Consider the following 23,074-nt stretch of genomic DNA (forward strand, 5'->3'; position numbering starts at 1 on the left):
TCCATACGATTGCTGTTTCTTCCTCATCTATGCTGGGCACATTTCCTAACATTTTGCTGCTGGCTTTCTAAATGGTGGTTAATAACAGTAATTCTGGGGGACAGAAAGAGACTTCTGCTGATTTCACATGGAAGGCAAACAAGTAAAACTGGAAAGACTTCACCGTTAAACCTCCAAAACACTCAGGTTGACATAAAAATCCATTGTGGGAAAATGTGCTCAGATTATAGCCCCTACTTGCTCTCCTCCTGCTGACTTGCAAACTGCTGGCAGGCAGCGGTACGATGTCCAGCTGGCAGCCATTTACTAACAGCATTCCTGAGGGGCTGACAGTGGAGCTGATGATACCATTTTAATACCTTTAATAATGGCCTGGATGATAGGGTGCATTACATGGCCAGACAGTCCACTGCTGGTGCTCAATAAAAGGCAGCAGCTGGTATGCTGGAGAGCAGGGCTGCTCTCCAGAGCGCATCCCACTGTAGAAACGGGCTGACAGAAATTGCATGGAGTTCAATAGAGGCAGACGGAAAGTCCTGCACCTGGGATGGAACAACTGCATGCAACAGTACAACCCGGAGGACAACTGGGTGGAAAGCAGCTTTGCAAGGACTTTAGGGTCCTGGTGAACAGCAAGTTGAACACACGACAGCAGTATGCCAACGCTCAGCTGTATTACACATGAGGATAGCCAACAGCTTGAGGGACATCATTATCATTACTCCTCTGGTACTTGTGTGACTTCATCTGGAGTATTGTGTCCAGTTTTGGGCTTCCCAGTACAGGAAAGGCAGTAACAAACTGCATCAAGTCCTGGACAGGGCCACCGAGATGGTCAGGGGAGCTGGAGCATGATGTGAAGCTGAGGGAATTTGATTTATTCAGCCTGGAGAAAAGGCGGCTAAGGGGAGATCTTACTGATGTTCACAACTCCTGTCTACATCACAGGCTGTAGAGAAGACAACAAGAGAATCACAGAATGGTCAGGGTTGAAGGGACCTTTAAAGGCCATCCAGTCCAACTCCCCTGCAAGGAGCAGGGGCATCTCCAACCAGATCAGGTTGCTCAGAGCCCCATCCAACCTGGCCTTGAAAGTTTCCAGGGATGGGGCATCCACGACCTCTCTGGGCAACCTGGGCCAGTGTTCCACCACCTTCATCATAAAAAAAAAAAATTCCTCATGTCCAGTCTGAATCTGCTTGCTTCCTACTTGGTCTTTCAAAATACTCTTCCTCATATGGATTATTTTGTAAAAGCTTGTTATTTGTCATCTACATATTTCACTTCTGCGATCTTTCTCACTCTCTGTGGCCTTTATACTGTCAGCAAGAGTAACTCAGCTGTTTAATATCAATGATGTATTTTCATTCTTCATTGCACATCACTATTTAATATTTTTTATATTGGACAGCTACATATGTATTAACATTATGCTGGATATCTTTACTGAGTCCCACTCCATCATTACAGTCCCCAGACCAGTCTGCTGTCTGCCTGGACCAGGTTTATCTCCAAGTTGAGTACCTTCTGGGGCTGGGGGGTGTGGGGACGTGAGGGGGAGCAGGCAGGTCTGTTCCCGTAAGCCTTCAATGAAAGCTTAAAGACAGCAACACTGCAGCCAGAGGATATGTTCTGGTGAAAGGCTGCAGCAGGAAACAAACAACCTGAAGCGTTATAGAACAAAAACAAAAGAAAAAAAAAAAGGAATAATACAGATTATGATTCAATGAGAGGATATTAAAGGTTAAAAAGCTGGGTTGCTGCACTACCCCTAGACATATGTTACTTCTTGCCTTCTCATATTTAGTTTTTCCATGCCACCAATTCTGCATTGCTGAGATCCTCTTCTGCCAATAAACTCTTTCCTGACAGATTCAGACACTGATTCTCTACATATCTTCAGACTTCATTTGATTAAGTACTCCAAGAAGAGCTATATGCCTTGCCTCCAGTACTTCTATAATCTTCTTGATGAACACATCAGTGACTATGGATCAGCAAAAGTAAACTCTCAGATCACATTCCATTAAACCCCACCAGTGGACCATCAGGTAGTCCATGCAAGGTGAGAACTGGAATGGAATTTGCCATCAGAGGACAATGGAAAAGTGGGCACTGGACTCTCAGCTCTACCAGGAAACAGAAAACGACTTTGCAAGAGCTGTGTCTGTCCAACAGTGAACACATTCTTCTATGTTGAAACTGCCATACAAATATTGCTCTAACAATAAATACCTTGTCCAAACGGCCAGGGTGATGGGAATAAACTGGGGACCAAAGGGGACCAATGGCCCTCAGAAAATTACAGATCCTTTGACCTGTGCACTAGCAAAACATTATAATTAATGACAGACCTTTTTCAAGGCATGTACAGGGTAAAGAAAGAGAAAAAGCAGTGGATGAAATGAACACAGGCTGAGAGCACAGGAGAAGAGCCAAGGAAAACAGAAGTGAGGTAATTCTCCACCAGTCAGGAGAGAAATTACATATACTGGGAGATTCAAGCATGCACACGTAAGGCAAATTATTTGTGCCAAGCCTGAACTGGATTAGGAGGTGTTGAAGCTAACACACACAGCGAATGACCCTGAGAAAAACCAGCTCTTGCAACAAGTCTGTGGTCTAGCTAAGAAGCATTGTCAATAAACTGGGAAGTCAAGGGGTGGCTCAAATGCAAAAGTCAAGCCAAGAGCAGGGTCAGAGGCTGGACCAAGATGAGGGAGGCAGGAAACTCACGCCCAGGGCATGGAGTAGCAGGCATGGGGCTGCCTCAGCAGGAGGGAAGGGATGCTTTAGGACAGTGGATCCAAGAAAGACACACAAACACCTTCAGAAAGAGGGCTAAAACTTTCCTGTACTTGGTAACTGGGCTCCTACGACATACGCAAAAGACACATTTCCATATATTAGCAGGCAAGTCTCATGTGACTGGGTAAGCTATTGAACAAACACCTACTGTCTGGAGCTCTCCAGTTTGCTGGTAAGTTGTAAGGCCTACCCATCACTGGAGGGCTGAATATGAGCTTTTAGTACAGAAAAAGAGCAAGACAGTGGAGGATTTACTGTAACACTTTCTTCCCAAGAAATATAATATAATATGTGCTATAGCAGCATCAGAGTGGTTGAAGACTGACCTTCTGGGTTATCTTTGAATTTTGGCTTTATTCCATGCACTGGCATTCACACAACTCATGGAAAGAACAAACAAAATTGATGCCTCGCTAGGAGGGTTCCCTGTAATGAAGACTTTGGTAGGTGGGACTCAGTGCACTGAACTGATTTATTTTCTGAAGCCTAATTTAAAAGCTTAAGATCCAAGCCTGTAGCTATGACAGTCGTAATTGATTTCATTTGTGACACCTTACACTTAAAATCATTTGCTGTCCTAACAAAAACTGACTAGACAGACTTCGAAAGTTCATGAAACTGTCACTCTTACAAGACTAATGCAGACCTGAACACACCTGATTAATTTTTTCTCTGGAAATATAAAAAACACAGTAGATAACATGGGGAATGAATTACAGCTAATATTTATATGCAGAATTACCTTACTAATAAGATTTGTCAGAATGTAATTTAAGACCTGCCTAAATAATCAATGTTCATCTTTCCACTGTAATGCCTTTTACAGTTTACTTTCAGCTTAAGGCTTAATTAAAAGATTGAAGACTTTACATAGCCATTTATTTTGCCTGCAAAAATGCCTGCAGACATGGCATACGCTGAAGTGCACTACGCATGGTACAGAAGTCCTACAAAGCCAAGTCATCCAAGAGAGCACCCACATACAGCCATCTCCTGCACAGCATATCGTTGCTGACTGACAGCACATTTTTAACTCACTCAGTATAAATTATTGTAGAAGATGACTTGGCTCATAATGAGAAAAAGCCAGCTGCATTACCATACTAAGGTGATCGGTAAAGAATGGTAAGGAACGTGTCCTGTTCATCTACCCCTTTTTCTGGGAACTCGAATATATTGAAGAGGGAAAAAAAGCTGACTAATGATGTCAGTTAATATTAGCTCAGTTTGTGCACATGTGTATTCTTGTTTGAAATGAAAATGTTTTCCATTAGTTTTCTGTCTGTGTCTTTGTCAAAGTACCTGTCTTAGCTCTTGTTCCAGTTTTGTAGCTTTGGTTTCTGAAGTAGGATTTCCTCTCAGTTATATTGAGAGTCATTTGGCAACATGGGCATGAGCAGAATTATCAGGAAAATGTATGCATCTCATGAACATTAATGACAATCACATTAGAAACAATTAATATCTATATTTTTAAAGTCTAAAAAGGTCTGTATGCTGACAAGACTACCTAGCTAGCTAAATCTGTACTGCCAAATATGGAGATACTTACATACTTACATACATATACACACACTCACATCTGGACGTGGACTTCCCTCCTCCAAGCCAGAACACCTTCGCAAACCCCAATCCTTCAAGAAAGCAAAATTACTAATACCAAAAGCTAGTGGCAAATATTGAAAATGCATCTAGGTGCCTAGCTCCAAAAGAAGTTAAACAGGATACCTAAACAAGGGCTAGTTATTCAAACACCTTTGGGCTTAAAAGCTATTGATCATTTGGCTGGCACTTGGCAACTAACTCTGGAGACTACTGGCACTTGGACTTTCTTCTCTAGGAATGAGGCGTTTGTATTTTTCTTGATGGACAGCAATACGAGAAACGAGAAAGACTGAAAAGATTACAAGAAGCATGAAGCATCCTCCCTTGCTGCTTAGATGCCTAAGGAATCTGCATCTCTATGTTTGCTTCTGCTTTCAGTTTTAGACTGTTGTTTTTCCTTTATTCTGTGAAACACAGCAGCTTTATTAAAAATAAAGTCAATAGTGCAGAACGAAGAGGGCACTGCATCAAAATGTATGCCAGTGAATTGCAGAGGATAATCTGTTCTTCAGTTCTTCATCCTTCTGTATGAACCCTAGAAATGAAAACTTGCTCTGTGATATTTGGATACTAGCCAAAGCGTAATGTTGTGCAATTTAAGTTTAAAGTCATGTTCCTCCCTGTGTGTTTCTGAAAAAGCAAAAATCATGTTATCCTAAGAGAAAATTGTTTTCTTAACCGGCAGTCATTAAAACTAACAACAGGGAAAGTTCTTGAGCTATCAAGACTGTCTGTGTCTAATAATAATTCTACTTCACTTGAGTCACGCTTTCCAGATTTTCATTTTGATATAGTAACAGTAACAAGTGTTATTCCTTTGCAGTGTAAAGCAACTAAAAAAAAAACCCAGCTGACCACAGGCTAAGATTTAAAGGCTTCAGTTCATCCAGGCATTTAAGTACTTGCCTAAAAACCTTTAAACACGCGAGCTGATCCAGCAACATATGTGAGTTGATTGAACAACACATTTAAGTACTTTTTAAATATCCTGAAGGAATGAGAGCCACATGCAACATAGCCTGATGGAAATAATATAGGGCAATGGTCAGCTGAGCAGGCTTACTGAAGGTGATGCAGCCTTGGTTCTAGCAATTAAAATCCATAAATATTTAAGATTAAATACAGTATATATAATCATTTAAGACAGACAAGAAAGCTAAAGAAAAAGGATCAGTAATCTGTTCAGCTTCCAGTGAATAAACCAAAGTAAATAATTGTACAGCAGTCCTCAGAATACCACAGATAAAAAAGAAGTTAAGTGGAAACAGGCCTTACTTTTTCCTTTCGCTCCCCAGACTTAAATCAAAAGTACTACAACCAGGAAAATGACTCTCTGGCAAGTAGTATTAACTATCCAAAGAACACAAGCAAAAGAAGTGTGAACAAAGATACTGCCAGTCGTACATACAATTAAAGCCTCTGGCACATGTTCAGCAGACAAAACTTCCCTTTTTGGGGGCTGAGGATTATGAACCTCATCAGCCAGAACAAAACAGCAGTCATTTGTCCACCTTTGTAAATAACTTGACGTTGTGACATATTCAGCTTCATGGTCGTGCCTGCATCAAATACCAGACTCCAGGAGACATCTTTATATTCCTTCTCCTATTTGCCAGTCTTTCTTTGGGCCTCAGAAGTGCACCTGCATCATCTCTGCCTTGTAAAGGAGCCGCAGCACAGCTGTGAATCCTGGGGTTCACAGGCAGAATATTTTTCCCCTGGTATTCCTTCATTATTACTTACTGCTGCATCCTTCTTGCCCTTTTGCATTTGTCACTCTCCTGAACCTACATCACAACCCTGTCTGGCATTTAACCAGTCCTATTTTTTGTGTTGGCCCTCCCAGATTGCCCTCTTCCCAAGATAGGCTTCTTTCAGATGTACTGTCGTGATCTGAGAGGACAACTCCCACGGACATGGACCAAGGAACACTGAGTCAGGCCTTGAATTATGCTATTTGAGATAAGAATGGGTGAACTGAAACAAAAAAAAAAAGAAAAACATCTTTGAAGGAGAGAGAAGGATTTGCACATGCTCCTCTTTCTCTGGTTACTAACATCAAATGACTCAAACCACAATACTCCAGGAGATTTCATCCCAAGTTAACAAGGATGCTACAGGATCCACTGGTCCAGATTTTAAATTCTGTTGTTTCAAGTCTCTAAAACATTTTATGTTTGTGATGGAACTGGGAAGAAGGTGTCCTAAGAGAGGCATTAGACGGTGCTGCTACAAACACTGTGCTGTGGACAGGCAATTTGGTGTATCTTAGTAAAATATGAAAAAAATAGTAACAAAATTTTACAACGATTTGCATGACTGCTGTCTTGCTCATTTTTCACCTGCTGCCTGTGTACAGCAGAGCACCCAGATGACTAACATCAAATTGGAACAAACCTAAACCACTGTGCATGTAAACAGGTCCAGTCACTATCAAAGAAGTGGTGAGGGAAAGACTGTCTTACTGATGTAGTAGAAAGGTATTAAACAGCCTTTTCCACTGCCTGAAAACCTGGTCAGGGATTCTAAGGGCCACTGATCCTGCCTAGACACACATACATACAATTCCAGATTTTGGAAAAGAAAGACAACACATGTAATACTTCAGCAGACCACAAAGTCCCTTCTGATTGGTCTTGCTTATGCTGTTCTTCAGCTTTTCTCTACACACCCTTCTGTGTCCAGTACAGCAACTGACGACCTGCCTGTTCTGATCCCAGTAAGGAGGAAAGAGGAAGCTGCAGCCAAACAAGAACCTGCACTGAAGCGACACCAGTGAGCACCAGGAGACACGCTGATGTCTCCACTTAGTAATAATAAGCTGACAGACAGATGGACATACATAGATGGGCGCAACTGAATATACGTGTGTGTGTATCTTCTTTTAATTTGACAAGTAAATCAATCCTCACCCACACATAAAATTAATCTGGGTATGTACACTACATACAAATAGCAGGCACCTCACCCCAGTTCTTTAAAAAAAACCCTAACAAGTATTTTAAAACCTTCTCATACCTCAATACATGGCTATTAATAAAATACAGACCCAATACATAGCATACACGTATCTGAAACAGGTGTGACACGTGATGCCCGTGGGATCCTTAATTGCCTTTACCCTCCCTATCCTTGGGCCAGTGTCGCCCTTTCTGGTTGTATAAATCAACTTTGTCCACGATTTCTAATCCATGAAGTTGCTGTCAGGACATTGCAGGAACAAGTGGGATTTCACACTGTGGCAGAGCTGCAACTACACCGGCAAATTTGCTATTTTTAATTTTAAAATGAAATCTTGAGTCTTTCTGATTTTATTTCCTAGCTTATTAACAGTGGTTTTTTTTTTCAATGGCTTTCATTATTATTTTTACCTGCAGTAAATGCACTCATTATTCTCAAATCTCTGCTTGTTCTTGCCGGTAGTGATGCAGTTTAACAGCAAGACGAACACACGCTTTGTGCACACCTCCCTCTACTGGATGCAGAGCCTCGGAAAATCAGCAAAACACAGCAAGGCAATTTTTCTAGGGAGACACAAATATTAAGGATAACTAATAAAGAGGGAATGGTGCCCAGCTGTCCTTAAAACATCAGCTCAGTATTACCAGGACAGGTAATGGAGATCTAGTGAAATGCTAAAAATAGAAAAAAACCCCAGAAGATGGACTTAAGAAAAAAAATCTTGTTAAGATTTATAAATATTTATTTCATTGGTAAGCAAGGACCTCTAACTCTATAGTCCTGGAGATTTACTTTGTGAACATTAAGAGCAAAAGGTGTCATAAATTATGTTTCAAAAAGCTATCCTCCTTGAGAAAGCACATTGTACATCTTTCAGCTGAAAGTTTGAATCAGCTTCACTGGTGCACGACGGAGTTAGGGACCTCTTTGGTACCCCAGCACTGCTCTTGGAGAAACATAAACTCCATCCAAACAAGACTGGCTTTACTGAACAATATGAGCATTTAAACTGGCGCATGAGCACCAGCACAGCTCCCCATCGGCAAAGACAGTCTAGTGTAAAACTGAAGTATGCGTGTGTCAAAACTGCAAGAGCACAGTTGCATCCAGCGAGGAGCTGAAGGCCACAGCCCTAACGTTACAACTGTCCCACATGTGCTTGCCACGCAGCCAGGCAGGCCCATCAGTGGCAGAGCCCCAGCCTCTGCAATCTCCCCTTCCTCCACAGACCTGTGGCACCCCAGCAGCATCACCCTGGGCTGTGACTGGGGCATGACACAGCATTCACCTACACACTGCAATACACGAACAGAGCTGGCACCAGCTGCGGTGCTCACTCACCCACTTCACTCGGAGAAGCAGACGGGCTGCTGGCAGCAGGGCTGGGAAATGAGAAAGGCACTTCCACTTGCACAGCACTTCCTGCCACCCTTCATGATCCCCCCTGCTCCCCGGGAAGCAACAGTGCCTGCACAGGGCTATGTCCCACAAGCCTTTCACATCTGCAATGAAGCAGAAGGGGCTTAAAGAGTCTTTTTGAAGTGCCTTCACAAACCACAGAAGCAGGCTGACTCTGGGGGTACATCTGCTTCAACAAGACCACTTGCACCCTCAGCAAGTTCGCCGATGACACCAAGCTGTGTGGTGCCGTCGACACGCTGGAAGGGAGGGATGCCATCCAGAGGGACCTTGACAGGCTGGAGAGGTGGGCCCGTGCCAACCTCATGAAGTTCAACCAGGCCAAGTGCAAGGTCCTGCACCTGGGTCGTGGCAATCCCAGGCACAAATACAGGCTGGGCGGGGAATGGATTGAGAGCAGCCCTGAGGAGAAGGACTTGGGAGTGCTGGTGGACAAGAAACTCAACACAAGCCGGCAATGCACCCTTGTGGCCCAGAAGGCCAACCACATCGTGGGCTGCATCAACAGGAGCGTGGCCGGCAGGTCGAGGGAGGTGATTCTGCCCCTCTACTCTGCCCTGGTGAGACCCCACCTGGAGTACTGTGTCCAGTTCTGGAGCCCCCAACATAAGAAGGACATGGACCAGTTGGAGAAGGTCCAGAGGAGGGCCACGAAGATGATAAGAGGGCTGGAGCAACTCTCCTGTGAGGCCGAGAGAGTTGGGGCTGTTCAGCCTGGAGAAGAGGAGGCTCCAGGGAGACCTGATAGCGGCCTTCCAGTACCTCAAGGGGGCCTACAAGAAAGATGGGGAGAGGCTGTTCAGCAGGGCCTGTTCTGAGAGGACGAGGGGTAATGGTTTTAAAATAGAGGGGGGTAGATTTAGATTGGATAGTAGGAAAAAATTTTTTACAATGCAAGTTGTAGAACACTGGCCCAGGTTGCCCAGAGAGGTGGTGGATGCCCCATCCCTGGTAACGTTCAAGGCCAGGTTGGATGGGGCTCTGAGCAACCTGCTCTAATTGGAGATGTCCCTGCTCCTTGCAGGGGGGTTGGACTCGACGGCCTTTGAAGGTCCCCTCCAACTCGAACCATTCTATGATTCTATGATACAGAAAACAACCGTATGCACGTTACTCTGTTAATCAGCAGGCGAGAACACCGCAGCACCGGGCGTACACAGGCACACTGCGGCCTCTGGGCAAGCCGGGGAGCCACTCCCGGGACGGCGGGGCTGGCGGACCGTAACCCTCCGGAGGCACCTGCGATAGCCCACAGGCGTTGGCGGTGCGGTCGGTCCCGCCCGGCCCGGCAGCGGCACCTCGCTCCTGAGCGGGAGCTCCGCCACCCTCACCGCCCAGCCGGGGCCCAGCCTCAAGATGGCGGCGGAGCGCTGAGGCGGGCGGAAGTGATATGAGGAGGGCGTCCGCCCTGACCGGCTGCCACGGCGATGGGGCGGGACGCGGGGTGACGCCACTTCCGGCGCGCTGCGGCCGCAGCGTCTGGAGCGGCGTCTCCGCGGGCCCCGCGGAGGGAGGCGGGGTGCTGGGCACGGGCTGCGTGTGGCGCGGGACCCCCCCGTTCACCCGCCGGCCTCTCCTCGGGAGCTGCCATGACCAGGTGGGCCCGGCGAAACGTCCCTCCCGGCCAGAAGGCGCTGGGCGCCACCCCCTGGGAGGAGATGGTGGGCGGCCCCGAGGGGCGAGAGGGCCGCCCGGGCCCCCTCTCCCTGAAGAAGGAGGAAGGGAAGAAGAAGAACAGGAAGAAGAAGGAGTACCGCAACGAGGACGTTAACGGGTTTGCGGCCTACCTGCAGGAGAGCTCACGGGGCGGAGGTGGGGCCGAGGCGGGCGGCGCTGGGCTGGAGGAGGAGGTCGCCCTGGCCTTGAAGAAGGACAAGCGGCGGGAGGGCAGGAGGCTGAAGAGGCAAGAAAGGAAGAAAAATGCCATGGTGAGTGTGGCCTTGGGACGTGCGTGTTTGCCTAGCTTGTTAAAAACCCGGGGAAGGCTCTGCGTGGAAAAAGCAGATTCTTTGTTCTCTGCTGATGCTGCCAGGAGCGAGTTTGGTGGGGAAGCCGAGTGCCTCGCCTGCTGGAGTCCTGGCGTGTGCTGAGTGACATTTCCAGTTAATGAAATGAACTTAAGTATCTCAGCTTTGAAACAGTGAGTTTCAGCTTCAGTCTTAGCCTTTAGCACGGCTTTTCTGGTTGAACACTGTTCTTCCTTCCCTTTGATGAATGCCCAGCTCCTCCTGTCTCCTGGGCGAAACTAATTCAGTGCATCTCTGCGTGTATTTCACCAGTACAATATTCCCCCTGTTCTAGGGCCTCTTTCTGCAGTATTTTCTACTTGACAATTGGAGTAACATCTCCAGCAGACTCTAATGAGACTGCCTAAAACCCGTTATCTCAGCACAAACTTACACGTTCAGTATAAACGTATGCTGAATGCAGTCTAGGATCATAGTAAAGACTGTTACTGTTTAATCTGAGATACCTGAGTTCTTCATGAGTAAATTGTAGGACTGGTGCAACATTGCTTGTATTTACTTTAGCATTTACTGCAGTAATACTTAAAAAGCTTAGGAAACGGTACTGTAGTCAAAATCACTTGTCATTGTTCATCCAGGGCACTCAGTTGTAAATAAGTGAATGCCCTTTACAGTGTGGTGTTGGTGAAAGGAGAAAAGTACCCATAATAATGTGGTTTGATGGTGTGGAGCACTGGTGACAGGGTACAGTGTCTAGCAGTTTTTCCCTGAGGAGAAATCCCTTGATACGTTTGCCTTCTGAAAAGCCAGAAGGCTATATTAGACTGGGATTTTTTAGATCTTTGAGTGCCATTCACAGAATCTCGTCTTTTTATGTTAAGAGTAACCTCAATTCTCAGCACTAGAGAGATGTGTCTGATAGGACCCTCAAGGTTTCAGCCAACAGAAACAGTGATCTAGTAAAAGTCTACTGGCTGTAGGTGAGGTGACAATTAGATAACAGGAGTAAGTAAATTCTTTAGTAATGTCCCTTGTTATGTGCTGTGTTTTGCTACGTGAACTGGCTATGAAAATGTGTATAACTTGATTTTTGTTTTCAAAGGTATGTTTCCACTGTAGAGAACCTGGCCACGGTGTTGCTGATTGTCCTGCAGTACTTGAAAGTCAAGATATGGGTACAGGAATCTGTTACCGGTGCGGATCCACAGAACATGACATCAGCAAATGCAAAGCAAAAATAGATCCAGCGGTTGGTATGTCTCAGAAGTTTGTATTTTTCAGAGTGCTTTGGTCTGAGTTTTCTGATTGCTGAAATACAAGCTTTGTGTCTTAACTGTTCTGAGGAGTTAGCTTAATATGTTTAAAGGAATACAATATTATAACAATGAACGTAACTGTAAGAAACAGTGTAGTGTTTATAGTGTAATAGTATGGTATAATATTGTCATTATGGTGTGTTCACCGTTGTCTGTGACTTTATGAAGTTTTTTAATGTCGATCATAAACTCTATGGGATTTTGCAGGGGCATTTCCGTACGCAAAATGTTTCATCTGTGGTGAGATGGGGCACCTGTCAAGGTCATGTCCAGATAATCCCAAAGGATTGTACGCTGAAGGTAAGTGTAGTAATTTACTAAAATCAAAACACATTTTTTTTTACTTAACCTGATGCAGAACAAAGTGACGTTTTAAGTGAATGAGGATCCAATTGAAAGGAATTTCTCGGTGTCTTTTACTCTTGGTAAAAGCAGATCACTTCTGGGGAGTTCGGTGCTAATATTCATTACCTAGGGATTTCTGTCTTAATTGTAAGCTTGGTGTTAAACAACGGGATGAGAAGCAAAGTGTGAGAACTTGATTGTGCTTGCAATGTCAAGAGGTGCAGAAAGAAACAAAATCATAATAGGCTGTATGTATGTAGTCAGTGTGTATTGCAAATACACACACATATTCAGGCAAAATAAGGGCTGTCACCAGAACGAGGACACCTTCAGTTTAAGTGACTTCAATGAGAAATGTGATCCAAGTTTGAAGATTTCCCTCAGATTCTGCTCTGCCTGATTTCTCTGTTGTCACTAACAAGTAACATTCTGTCTCCCAGTACAAACTTGAGGTCTGGCAAGCTCAAAAAGGTGGTCTTACAGCACGGTTAAATTGGAAGAAAAATCACTTCTGCTTTCAACGTTTGGATTGTCAGTAGAATTTGTATTTCGTATCTCAGTAGCTGCAGTTGCATTACCTGTCTCTCAGGAGCTCCTGAGAGCTTAACTTCAAAAGTTCCCTGGCATATGAATTTCAGCAGAATCCACCTTGTTTCTCAAAAAGAGAGCTTCCAGCAAATCAGAAGTATTCAGTATGCGGTGACTGGAATTTGTAGTATGTGATGCTTTACAGAGCAATGTGATTACAAACAGCTCTGCCCGGCAGAAACACAGAGACGGAGGAAGCTGCATTTGCAGGCTTTCAAAGCTGGCTGCGTATCTGCTCCACGGTGTGTGCCTAGGAGTGCAGACCTCTCCATAGGGACATTTCCTTATATTACTTACAGGCTGGCACTACAGAGAACAAGACTTTAAAATATACATATAAGAGCAATACGGGGGGGGGGGGGGGTGTTTTGTGTTTGGTGGTTTTTGCTGAGTTTGTTTTTTCCCAGATGAGTAACAACTTTCTCTCGTAACAGGTGGCAGCTGCAGACTTTGTGGCTCTGTGGAGCACTTCAGAAAAGACTGTCCAGAAAAACAGAATGCAGGTGAGATGCAGGGGAGTATATAGACTGGAGTTTGAGTGCGCAGTTGAGTAATGTTTATTTACTGCTTTGCCTGGCTTTGGTCAGGAAGAAATGGTTTGAGAAGAGACCCTGCAAATAGCAAAAGTGACCTTCCTCTGGGAATGCTTTCATTAAGGGGTGTGCGGAGAAAGCGTGAAGTTGCAATGTGAAACTTGAACTTTCTGTTTAAAAAAAACATCTAGCTTGTGGGTTTCTGAAGATAATATGAGCTGATACATATTTGTTAGCAGGTATTTATGCTGCTGTTCACAACTTCAGCAGCTGTAGAACAAAACTGATTTTCTTCTACTGATTTCTTTGTGAAGGGGTGGAACTGGATATAATGTCAGTTGCAGGATGGTGGTACTGGCAGCTTGTAAAAGCTGCATGTGCAGGCAAGTTCAAGTCATTCAAGACAGAGAGAAAGAGCAGGGAGAGAGGAGAGGACAGAGGCAGGAGATCTGTCCAGCTGGATTCACCAGCTAGTAAGCAGCTTGCTTACTTGTTCTTCAGTTATCCATACGGATGGAAAAATTATGTTATATATGAAAAACTGTGCTAAGGAAGGGAAAAGCATCAAACATGGGTTTGAAGAATGATTCTGTTACTGAAGTGGTGACATATTTGTGTACTTTTCTACTTCATTTGTATGGCTTACAGAACTTTTGGGTTAATAATACGACACTTGTGGAATTAATGTAATAAGAAAAAGTTATGGAGGCAATAGAGGCCTATACTTTTCAGTATCTGATCTTATATATATATGTTACTGTTGCACCTGAGAGCATATGTAACATTCTAGATGTATGCTGCTTTGCTAGTTTAGAACAAGTGAGATTGAGTCTTAGCTGGTCTGACAGAAGTTTCTGATACGAAAAGACTCTTCAAAATTTCCCCAGACTCATCAGCCGTAGCAGATTGTTGGGCAGTGCCCACTCAGATGACCACTGAGTTGAAAGTCTGTAACGTAGCCCTTGTTGGATTACTACGTGCCACATTAACAGCAAACAAGCTTTACGTACTTAATACTTTTTGTAACTGAAAAACCTGTACAGATGCCATAGGAGAAAATAAATATTTGTGCATTTGTAGGGAACATAATTTTTCAAAGCGGGGCCAACTGTTAAGCAAGCCACGGCAGTCTTCAGTTGTTAGCGCAGTCCGGCTGAAGGAGAGATCTGGTGTGTGAGGAGGCAGAAAAGCAGCCTGTGAGAGCTTGTGTCTCTGCGTGGCAAGGTGCAATAATTACACCTGCTTGACCCCACCTCTGCACTGCAGAACACAGGGCAGGCCCGCGAGCCAGAGGCCTTTCTGAAATACCAGTGTGCATATGTACGTGACAATTAAGGGGAACTATCAAATGCCAATTTATAAAGCCGCTGTCTTTGTGCAGACAAGCTAAAAAAAAAAAAAAAACAAGCCTCTCTGCTCTTTGCCAGTAGGAGTCCAAATTATATGTGAAGCAGAACAAGAATTTTTTTTCTACCTTTTTTTGAGTTTTATGTCCATAATGAAGACTGACAGCGCTGTTTAATTTCCGAAGGGACATCTTAGTCCTTACACTGATGTTTCAGAACTAGTATTGTTGTCTAAAAATAGTTTAATTGGAACTGTGACACCACTGGTAAGAATTGTAATATTCTTTCAAATCAATATGCATCAGGCAGAGTTACTTCTAGATAGACTACAGGAAGATAGCTGATAGCTGGCAAAGAAGTTCAAGCACAGTAGCTCATAGTTTCTTCAGGTGGAGTTATTTGGCCTGCTTTAATATACAGAAGTTAATCCAAGTAAACATTGATTTATCCATGGAATATTCTTGGTATGATTTGATTTGTTGCTTTCAAAATTAGACTGTAATTTGGAAAAGAAATACAGGCTGATTTGCGGTGTTTTCTCTAGGAAAGGGTTGTTAATTGGTCTAAATAGCATTTAAACAGCAAAAAGATAGTGTTGATTATATACAGGGATGTGAGTTGAGAAATGTAAATTTTGCTCTGTTGTGCCTCTTCACGTTTAGTTTTTGCTTGATGTACCCTGCAGTTCTCATCCTAAGAGTGACTAGGACTTAGGAGAGAGTTAGCATATCGTCATCATACTCTTTGAGTGTTTCTTGGGACGGTCAAACAGGAACCTTGACCATGAACCTTGTGTGGGGGAAGAAAAGGTGTTTACAAAACAATTTAAAAAAAGACGTGGAAAGAGAGCTGGCTTCAGAGCTAGGACTGAACTGATCTTTGGTGAATCAACGGCAGGCCTTTGGAAGCCAAATCTGCCTCAAATGCGGAAGTTTGATATAATGGTGGTGCTTAGCCTTGCCATGATCTCTTGTCTCTCACTCCACAGATCAGGTTACGGTTGGGCGATGGGCCATTGGAATGAGCGCTGACTATGAAGAAATTACAGAAGCACCTACACTGCAAAAACCGAAAGTGAAAGTACCCAAAGTTGTTACCTTTTGAAGGCCTTTCTTGACTCTAAACCACAGTTAGCCTGCACTGCGTTACTCCAGAGTAGTGACTGCACAGTGTGGATTGCAGGTTCCAGAAAATCAAGCAGACTGCTGCTAATTTTTTTTTTCCCCACTCATTTTTCCTCACAGCCTCACCTAGTTTACTGAAAAGCTGTGACCAACGGAAATGCAGCAAGTGGGTATTTTATTTTTATACATCTCTGCCATAATACAGCCTTCTCTGAATTACGTTCCTTCCCGCTGCCAGCCCTCTGAAGAGGAAAGCTGGCTGCTTCTCCTGTCAGGGGTCTGCTTGCCGTAACCAAACAGGGTACGTGCATTTTATGATGGGGATCTGTGACCACTGGATTTCGGTGGTCAGTTTTGTTACCTTAAGAGTGCTGCTCTTATGTATTGGACATGAATGCTGTCATGCTGGTCTTATTAAGAGTATTTCTGCATCTTTCTCAAAGGCATTGTGTGCATTTTCTAAAGACTGTTGTTGGGTTCTGGTTTGGTTTTGCCTTCTCCTTTCAGAAAGAATGGTTTCTTGCTTCGTGTGTGCCAGCTTGAGCGGTTGTGTCCTGAAGTTATCAGGTAAACCCTACAGCCTGCAGAGCTTTTGGGTGCAACTACCGCTACTCAGCTAAATGCGTACGTGCATTAACCTGGTGTTTATGCACGTTGGATTGTTTGAGTGTTTGTTCCGTGACAGAAACAGAATCATTCCCTCCCTCCAATACCTGTGGTGAAACACACCCAAAGAAAGTTGGAGACCTAGTGAGCAGCTTGCTTAGTTTCTTTTTTTTTTGTTTTCAAGGAAAGCGCTCAGAAATCTTCAATGTTTCTATCCCTTGGTGGGTTGGGAGTAAACTTTGCTTTGTATTACACATACCTGCCTCAGGGCAGATTTATTTATTTTTAAATGGAGATTGCAGCCTTAGAAAAACTGATATGTTTTTTTTAAAGTTACAAAACCAACTCAAAACCGAGTTTGTGCAACAGCTCCCCAAACACCGTAGTAATTCAGCCTGTGCAGCCAGTGGTGGTAGGCTTTCACTGCTGTCTAGTCATCTCGCCTCCGAGGAACAAGGAAGCACGATGCACTGGAGAGGTGCACCTCAAGCTCGTCTTACCTGCGGCGCTTCATTCTGCAGCAGCACCTGGACACGGTTCTGGGCAGCACGGGCACGTGCCGAGCTGGATCTCTGCACAGCGCTCGCCTGTGCTGTTGCATGGCCGTGTAACATCAGGCTTCTCGGTCCTCTGCTGCAGCTGTGGTTGCTGTCGGACAAATACGGTACTTCCGTGTCCCAAAAATCTTAAATGTGCCTTCTAAAAACTTCAGTATGTGTTACATGGTAATAAGCAATGGTCCTTGAAGAAAAGCTACACAGTGGGAAAGCTCCTGCTTCTAAAGAATTCATTCACCTTTGTGTCCTAATGGTCGATACGATTCTCTTTTCTTGAGAACAAGGAAGGAATGCCAGATAGCAAACCTGAGCTCAGGAAGGCATTTTGAGGTGTGTAGGACCAGCCACTGAAACCGTGGGTTTGGAACGTCCTTTTCTTACAACAAAAAACAAATACAAGAATTTAATTGTGTGAGTATATTTTATATTTGTACCTGTTGATTATTTTTAATAAAACACTGCTAAAGAATGCAATAGTTACAGATCTTATTTTAGGTTTTCTGATTCTGCTCTGGATACAAAGAGATGTAAGTTGACAAAGGTAGGGCATTAAATTAATAATCAGAGCACACATTTAAAAGGGGAAGAGGAGTGTATTTGGATAAAATCAAGGATTAATTACAGAGTTTTAATTAAATATTTGATTAATATTCAAAGCAGTACCACTTTAATGTGGACATTTTGCAACCCACATTTATCCCAGCTTAAAAGAGTGTTTCTATTATGTGAATAAGTATTGTTTAAAAAGCAACAATTTAGGTAATTTCCCGTCATTAAAAACTCCTTGATACTGTAAGATGTTCTTTTATGCGTAGGAACTTGAGGCCAGGCACCGTGACTTTCCTGCTGGTACCAGTACTTGCCAGATAAGGGCTTGGCCTAGACAGCCTGGTGTGCACGTTGTGGTGTCAGAGCGCAGCCTCTCCTCCTGAGGAGACGGCTGCTGCGGGACCATGGTTCTGAGTAAGACGTGGCCACCCAGTTGTGCTACTGCATGCTGAGGCAGAAGCATCCCTCTGGCAGACTGGTAAGTTTTATGGTGCACAACACCTAACTTTGAGGAAAAGAAAATTCACTGTTCCCTTCCCACAGCTGATCACTGTCACTTCTGCTTGGAGAAAAGGATGTTAGAAAGAGGATAACTGAGATGGCAGTTGTGGCAAAAGAAATCCCGCAACAAGCGATGGACTAACCTTTGTTCTCAAAATGGTGGAGCACAAGAAGGGCTTGGTAGTATCCAGCTTGCCTGCCTTCTGTGCCCAGCCACCTCTTCAGTGCAGTGATGCAGCCCTCCTTGTGCTCCTCTGGAGGTCAGTGAGCCAAACCACCATCACTGTGTAAGACAACCTTGAGTTTCTTTGATCTGTCTTGCACTACAAAAACACTTGTCAGTCTCCTACACTTGACAACTGCTCTGTCGCTGTCCTCTGAGAAGAAATAATTGACTTCTTCAAACCTAGAAAATCACAGGGTACGGTCTGTGTGAGAATTTCAGTACGAAGGCAGCAGCTGTTTCCAGGTGATCGCACACAGCATGTACTTGCACGGGGCTGGAAGCACGTAGACCTCCCTCTTGTCCTCTGCCACAGCGACAGCTGAGCAAAATGAGGCTTGCACTACACTCCAGAATAGCTGTGCCAGTTAGCAACCTTCAGTAACTGCTGGGCAAAACCACTTGTTCAACACACCCACTCATCTTTAGGTGATTCACCAAAGGCATGTGTAGTTAAAGAAAAGAAAGCTATTTGAAAGCAGCTCTAAAAGGTGCTGCATTGTACCCACAAATAAATTTAAAAGTTAAGCAAATAATTAGTTTAAGCAAAGTTTGTGTGCTAGAAACTGGAATCTCCTTATCTTAGCAGTTGCACAGATGTTGGTAAAACACACTCCTTGGTTTATGTCAAAAAGATGCTCTCCCCTTACACCCCCAAAGACGTGCTGCATCCAGAACACGGCCCAGCTTTGCACTGGCCGAGGTCTCAGTGTTGGGGGCAGAAAGCAGAACCTTTCATGGAAGCATAAGCTGGGCAAAACGCTGATATTTAAAAAATGCCAAATAATGTTCTCCAGATGATAGCTGTTCTGGGAGCCCCCATAGCTGAGTTCTGCGTATAAGTGTCTGCAAAGGCAAGTTATAAACTGTGCTGCCACCAAAAAGCTGGTAAGAAATGCTTGGTGCAGGCAGCGTTTGAGCTCTTTCTCCCCGACGTGTTGTGTCATGCATCTATTCAGAGCCGAACATTAGGTGTCTCTGCTCACTAAAAATTGGGACCACGGAGACTTACCTGCTCTCTCAAGAGCTTGTCTGCCATCATCTGCACACAAATGTGGGGAGGACTTGGGGCGCTGACCTGGTCCATGGAGGGGGCCTGGACCCTTCCATTACCAGCCAGGCCAGGGTGGTTTTCATGCTCTAGAGGAGGCTGCCTCGAGGCTGCCGCCCTCACTCCCTGGACTGCGTCTTACTTGCCCGATAAAAGCGACAATCCACAACCAATCAGGATCTGTAGTCTCTCCTCCAGAGCCAAAGACCTGCTTTATTTTTTTTTTTTTATTACTAGTGCTGCATGGCATACAGCGGCCAGCCTTGGCCAGACATAGATTACAGCTGCTGATTTCACTAATGCTTTGGTACCATGCATGGCTGTACCCAAGCTTCTTGAGAGGCCAGGTGACTCACTGTGCTCGTACACTCAGAGGGCTTCCAGCATGCCAGTCGGTGCCTCTTATGCTGCGTTTGGTAGACATACAACATGCAAAACATGCAGGCATGCTGAAACCTATAAAGCATTGATGAAAGCTTTGATTTTTGTTAAATTGAAGATATATTGAGAGAAGGAGTTAAAGAAATTTTAGTAGATATGGCATTGATTAATGATTGCTGTGCATACTAAGGAATCAAGTTGATAAATAGTGCTTAACCACTTGCTTAACGATTTGCTAACCATTGTGCAAACTATCTGAAGCAGAAAGTCTTGCGATTCTTCACGAAAGACAGTTCCTGGTAAGGACTACAGGGTCGCTTCAAGAACCAGCTAAAACGGACCCTGCAGCTTGAATAAAAGCCAAAGGATAACTGAGTTTGCGCAAGAACAAAAGGTTACTAGCGGTGACGAAGAGGAGTCACCTGCCTTCATCCCCACGACCCCCAACTACACCAGGAGGCACTGCGCAAGCGCAGCTGGGAGGAGTTTATGACAATGACCCCTTGGGACTAATTTTAATATGAAGTGGGATAGGTCATGCATATGTATAGCTGTATTGTGAAACTTCATGTATATGTAACACTTGGCTGTATAAATTTAAAGTGAGTTGCCGCATCAGGTGCGCACGGTTTTGGTGGGACTTACCCCCCCGTGCTGCCCAGCACTGAATAAACTTACCTACTTTACAGTCTTACAGATTTTCCGCATGTCAATATTTACCTAAGTGGGAACTGAACCAGACTCCTACAGCTCTCTCTCCCAATTATGAGACTACAGTAAGATAAAAGGGCACTGCTACAGTTCACATGCTTTGATTCTCTTAACACCCACCGCGTTCATGTTACAATCTAACTGCTGATGATCATAGTCGGTTTTTTGAACAAGGCTCTTTTGAGAAAAAATAAGACCACCACAATAAAACCTCTGAAGCCATTCTCCCTTTTCATCGGTGAGGGAGTGTATCCAAGAGTCTTGCCGTTCTGCATTTATTCAATGCTAGCAGAACAGTCTTGCATAGAACTTGCCAGCTGGAGGTCATGGCAGTTCTGTTAGAGGCCAGCAGCCCCCATCAGCACTACAAAGCCGTCTGTCTGGAACGATGTCTGAAGCCATTCCAGAGATACCATAACAAAATTTACGATGGATTTGTAACCTCAGAAACAATAATTTATTGGAAGTCACAGATAAACTACAAGTATTAACAGATAAAGTACAAATGTTAGCAAACACTAACTTCCATAGGCTGTAATCTATGGGTGTGCAAGAACCTGGACAACCAGGTTAGAGCACTGGATAAGCTACTTAGTAGCACCACTTCTCTGCAAATTAGACAGGGTGGTAATTACTGATTTAAAACTGGCTGGATGCCATTACGATCAATAGAAAGTTAAAACAGTGAAATAGTCTCATGAGCTACAGTTCTACTGAGCCAAGTTCTGCTGCCATTTATATAAAAGTCATTAATGCAATCAAAAGCAAAATCTGTCCCTTAATCTTTTTAAAATTAAAAATTTAATTTAGAGCCTAAGGCCTAATCTTAATTTGATAGAAAATGCTTGTACTAGATATTCTTGGGCTCAAGCCCAATACTGGTTACATGATCTAAAGTAAGTAACCTGTAGAAAAATTATTAGCGTGGAAGCAGGAATTTAAACCAGTACTGCTTGACAATCTTTAGAGATCTCTTCAGAAATCCATTTTTAATTTCAGTACTTGCTGCCTTTCAGCTCCAAGAACTTTATACATTCCAAAGCAGTGTCTTCAATGGATTTTGATGAGCCAGTAAGATTGGCAGCTAAGTAAGGCATAACACCTGATGTTACTTGATTGAAGTAACACACCTGTTTAAACAAAAATAAATGAAACAAAAAGCCTATGGATTGCAACAGTTAGCCACTTTTTGTAGAGCCCAGATGAGTATCACAGTTTTTATGGATGCAGATAGAAACACGTAGTGCTTCTGAAACTGAAGGCAATAATTAGCAAAAAGAGCATGCCTTTTTTACAGAACTTTAGTAACCTCAGCATCCTCACTCTGCCAGGTCCCCACACATGCAGGTAAATGTATAGAGCAGCGCAGCAAGAAACACTATGTGTAACCTGTTAAATGTACGTGCTTTATGAACAAAGCTGTTGCCTGCAAAAAGGAATCCCCGCCACCGAGAGCTGCTGAATGTTTTCAGAAATAAATTTTCTTAAATGAAAAAGTTACAGCCTTCCCATGGAAAAGAACAAAAAAGGAAAATTGTAATTGGTCCGAAGATAAGATTTAGACTGCGTAGTTTCTGACGTATGAAAGTTAAAGTGTTCAACCTGACCTAATTCCTTGGATTTCCTCTGCAGTCAATGAAAAGAGATGGACACCACCAGAGACCAGTTTAATGCACACCTTCTAGAAGTGTGTTTTAGGATTGAATGAAAGACTCTCTGGAGGTGCCTGGTCATCTCCAGTGAGTTCAGACTTCTTTCCCAATGTTCATATTGGCCAGAATTGGGCAAGACAGATTCCACTTGAGGGTAAACTTGCTCATTTTTTTGTTATCTTGCTGTTACTGTTCTAGACTATCAGCTCAAATGAGATTATATGCAGATAATGCATTTTCTGCTACAGAAAAGCAGACACAGCTGAGGTCTGCAGAGCTACTCACTGTACAGGAGTTGTTGCTGTCACTGTAGATCTGGAACCCAGCACAAAGGATTTCACTTCTGCAGTATTCTGGAGAAGGTGGCATAGATGTGAGGGTAACTGACTTCACAGCTACTATGTAGGGTTCACTGTAGGGCAAGGGGAAGAATCAAACATTTCTTCAACAAAGATACATGTAAATGACTACACACATACCAAATATGTCATTTTCATATGAAGGCAAACAAGCTCTTGTGTGTTTAAAGATATATGTTAAAAGACTCAGCTATTTGTAGTCTCATTAAGGCTTTGTCACAGGCTCTAATGAAGACAACTTCTGTAGAAAGCCATAGAACAATCGCCCACATATGAGAGTTCCTTTTTTTCTAACTTATCTTGCTCTGCACAACCCATGATCCATGAATCACGGCCTAAGAGCAACCCTCATTAAGGGGCCTTAGAGCGTAGCCCCAGCAAAGGTAGACATGATTCAGTTCCAAATGTCTGGGGAAAAAAAAAAGCAAGCACAGTATAGAACACTGCCTTTTAGAAGAAATGTTCTGATAAC

At 43.8% G+C, this 23,074-nt stretch overlaps 2 protein-coding genes across 5 annotated transcripts in view; one reads left to right on the forward strand and one right to left on the reverse strand.

Moving 5' to 3' along the window:
* Nucleotides 1-10,280: 10,280 nt before the first annotated feature.
* ZCCHC9 (zinc finger CCHC-type containing 9) lies at nt 10,281-17,655 on the forward strand. 3 transcript variants are annotated; one of them, XM_086770913.1, is made up of 5 exons: nt 10,281-10,721; nt 11,863-12,013; nt 12,284-12,376; nt 13,444-13,512; nt 15,877-17,655. In XM_086770913.1, exons 1-5 carry the CDS (start codon nt 10,383-10,385, stop codon nt 15,990-15,992), a joined length of 768 nt encoding a protein of 255 aa, XP_086627039.1. In that variant the 5' UTR covers nt 10,281-10,382; the 3' UTR covers nt 15,993-17,655. The 3 variants fall into 3 exon arrangements, with proteins under 3 accessions (XP_086627039.1, XP_086627040.1, XP_086627038.1); XM_086770914.1 differs by having other exon boundaries at nt 16,520-17,655; XM_086770912.1 differs by lacking the exon at nt 15,877-17,655 and adding an exon at nt 13,887-15,856.
* A 3,370-nt stretch (nt 17,656-21,025) lies between these two features.
* The window catches only part of ACOT12 (acyl-CoA thioesterase 12), a 30,193-nt gene continuing 28,144 nt past the window's right edge, over nt 21,026-23,074 (reverse strand). For both annotated transcript variants that reach the window (XM_086770654.1, XM_086770656.1), the window contains exons 14-15: nt 22,529-22,655; nt 21,026-21,721 (exon numbers count right to left, since the gene is read on the reverse strand). In XM_086770654.1, the coding sequence (XP_086626780.1) occupies nt 21,587-21,721; nt 22,529-22,655 (262 nt within the window). In that variant the 3' untranslated portion in view covers nt 21,026-21,586. The remainder of the gene's footprint in view (nt 21,722-22,528; nt 22,656-23,074) is intronic.

This window comes from Chlamydotis macqueenii, chromosome Z, assembly GCF_036417535.1.
Source record: "Chlamydotis macqueenii isolate bChlMac1 chromosome Z, bChlMac1.mat, whole genome shotgun sequence".
NCBI classification, from domain to species: Eukaryota; Metazoa; Chordata; class Aves; order Otidiformes; family Otididae; genus Chlamydotis; species Chlamydotis macqueenii.

Excerpts from the sequence above, each read along its gene's own strand:
- ZCCHC9 (XM_086770912.1), top strand. The coding sequence starts at position 10,383 with ATGACCAGGTGGGCCCGGCGAAACGTCCCTCCCGGCCAGAAGGCGCTG. Across the intron at positions 10,722-11,862 it reads AAAGGAAGAAAAATGCCATG|GTATGTTTCCACTGTAGAGA; the intron begins GTGAGTGTGGCC and ends TTGTTTTCAAAG. Across the intron at positions 12,014-12,283 it reads AAAAATAGATCCAGCGGTTG|GGGCATTTCCGTACGCAAAA; the intron begins GTATGTCTCAGA and ends GGGATTTTGCAG.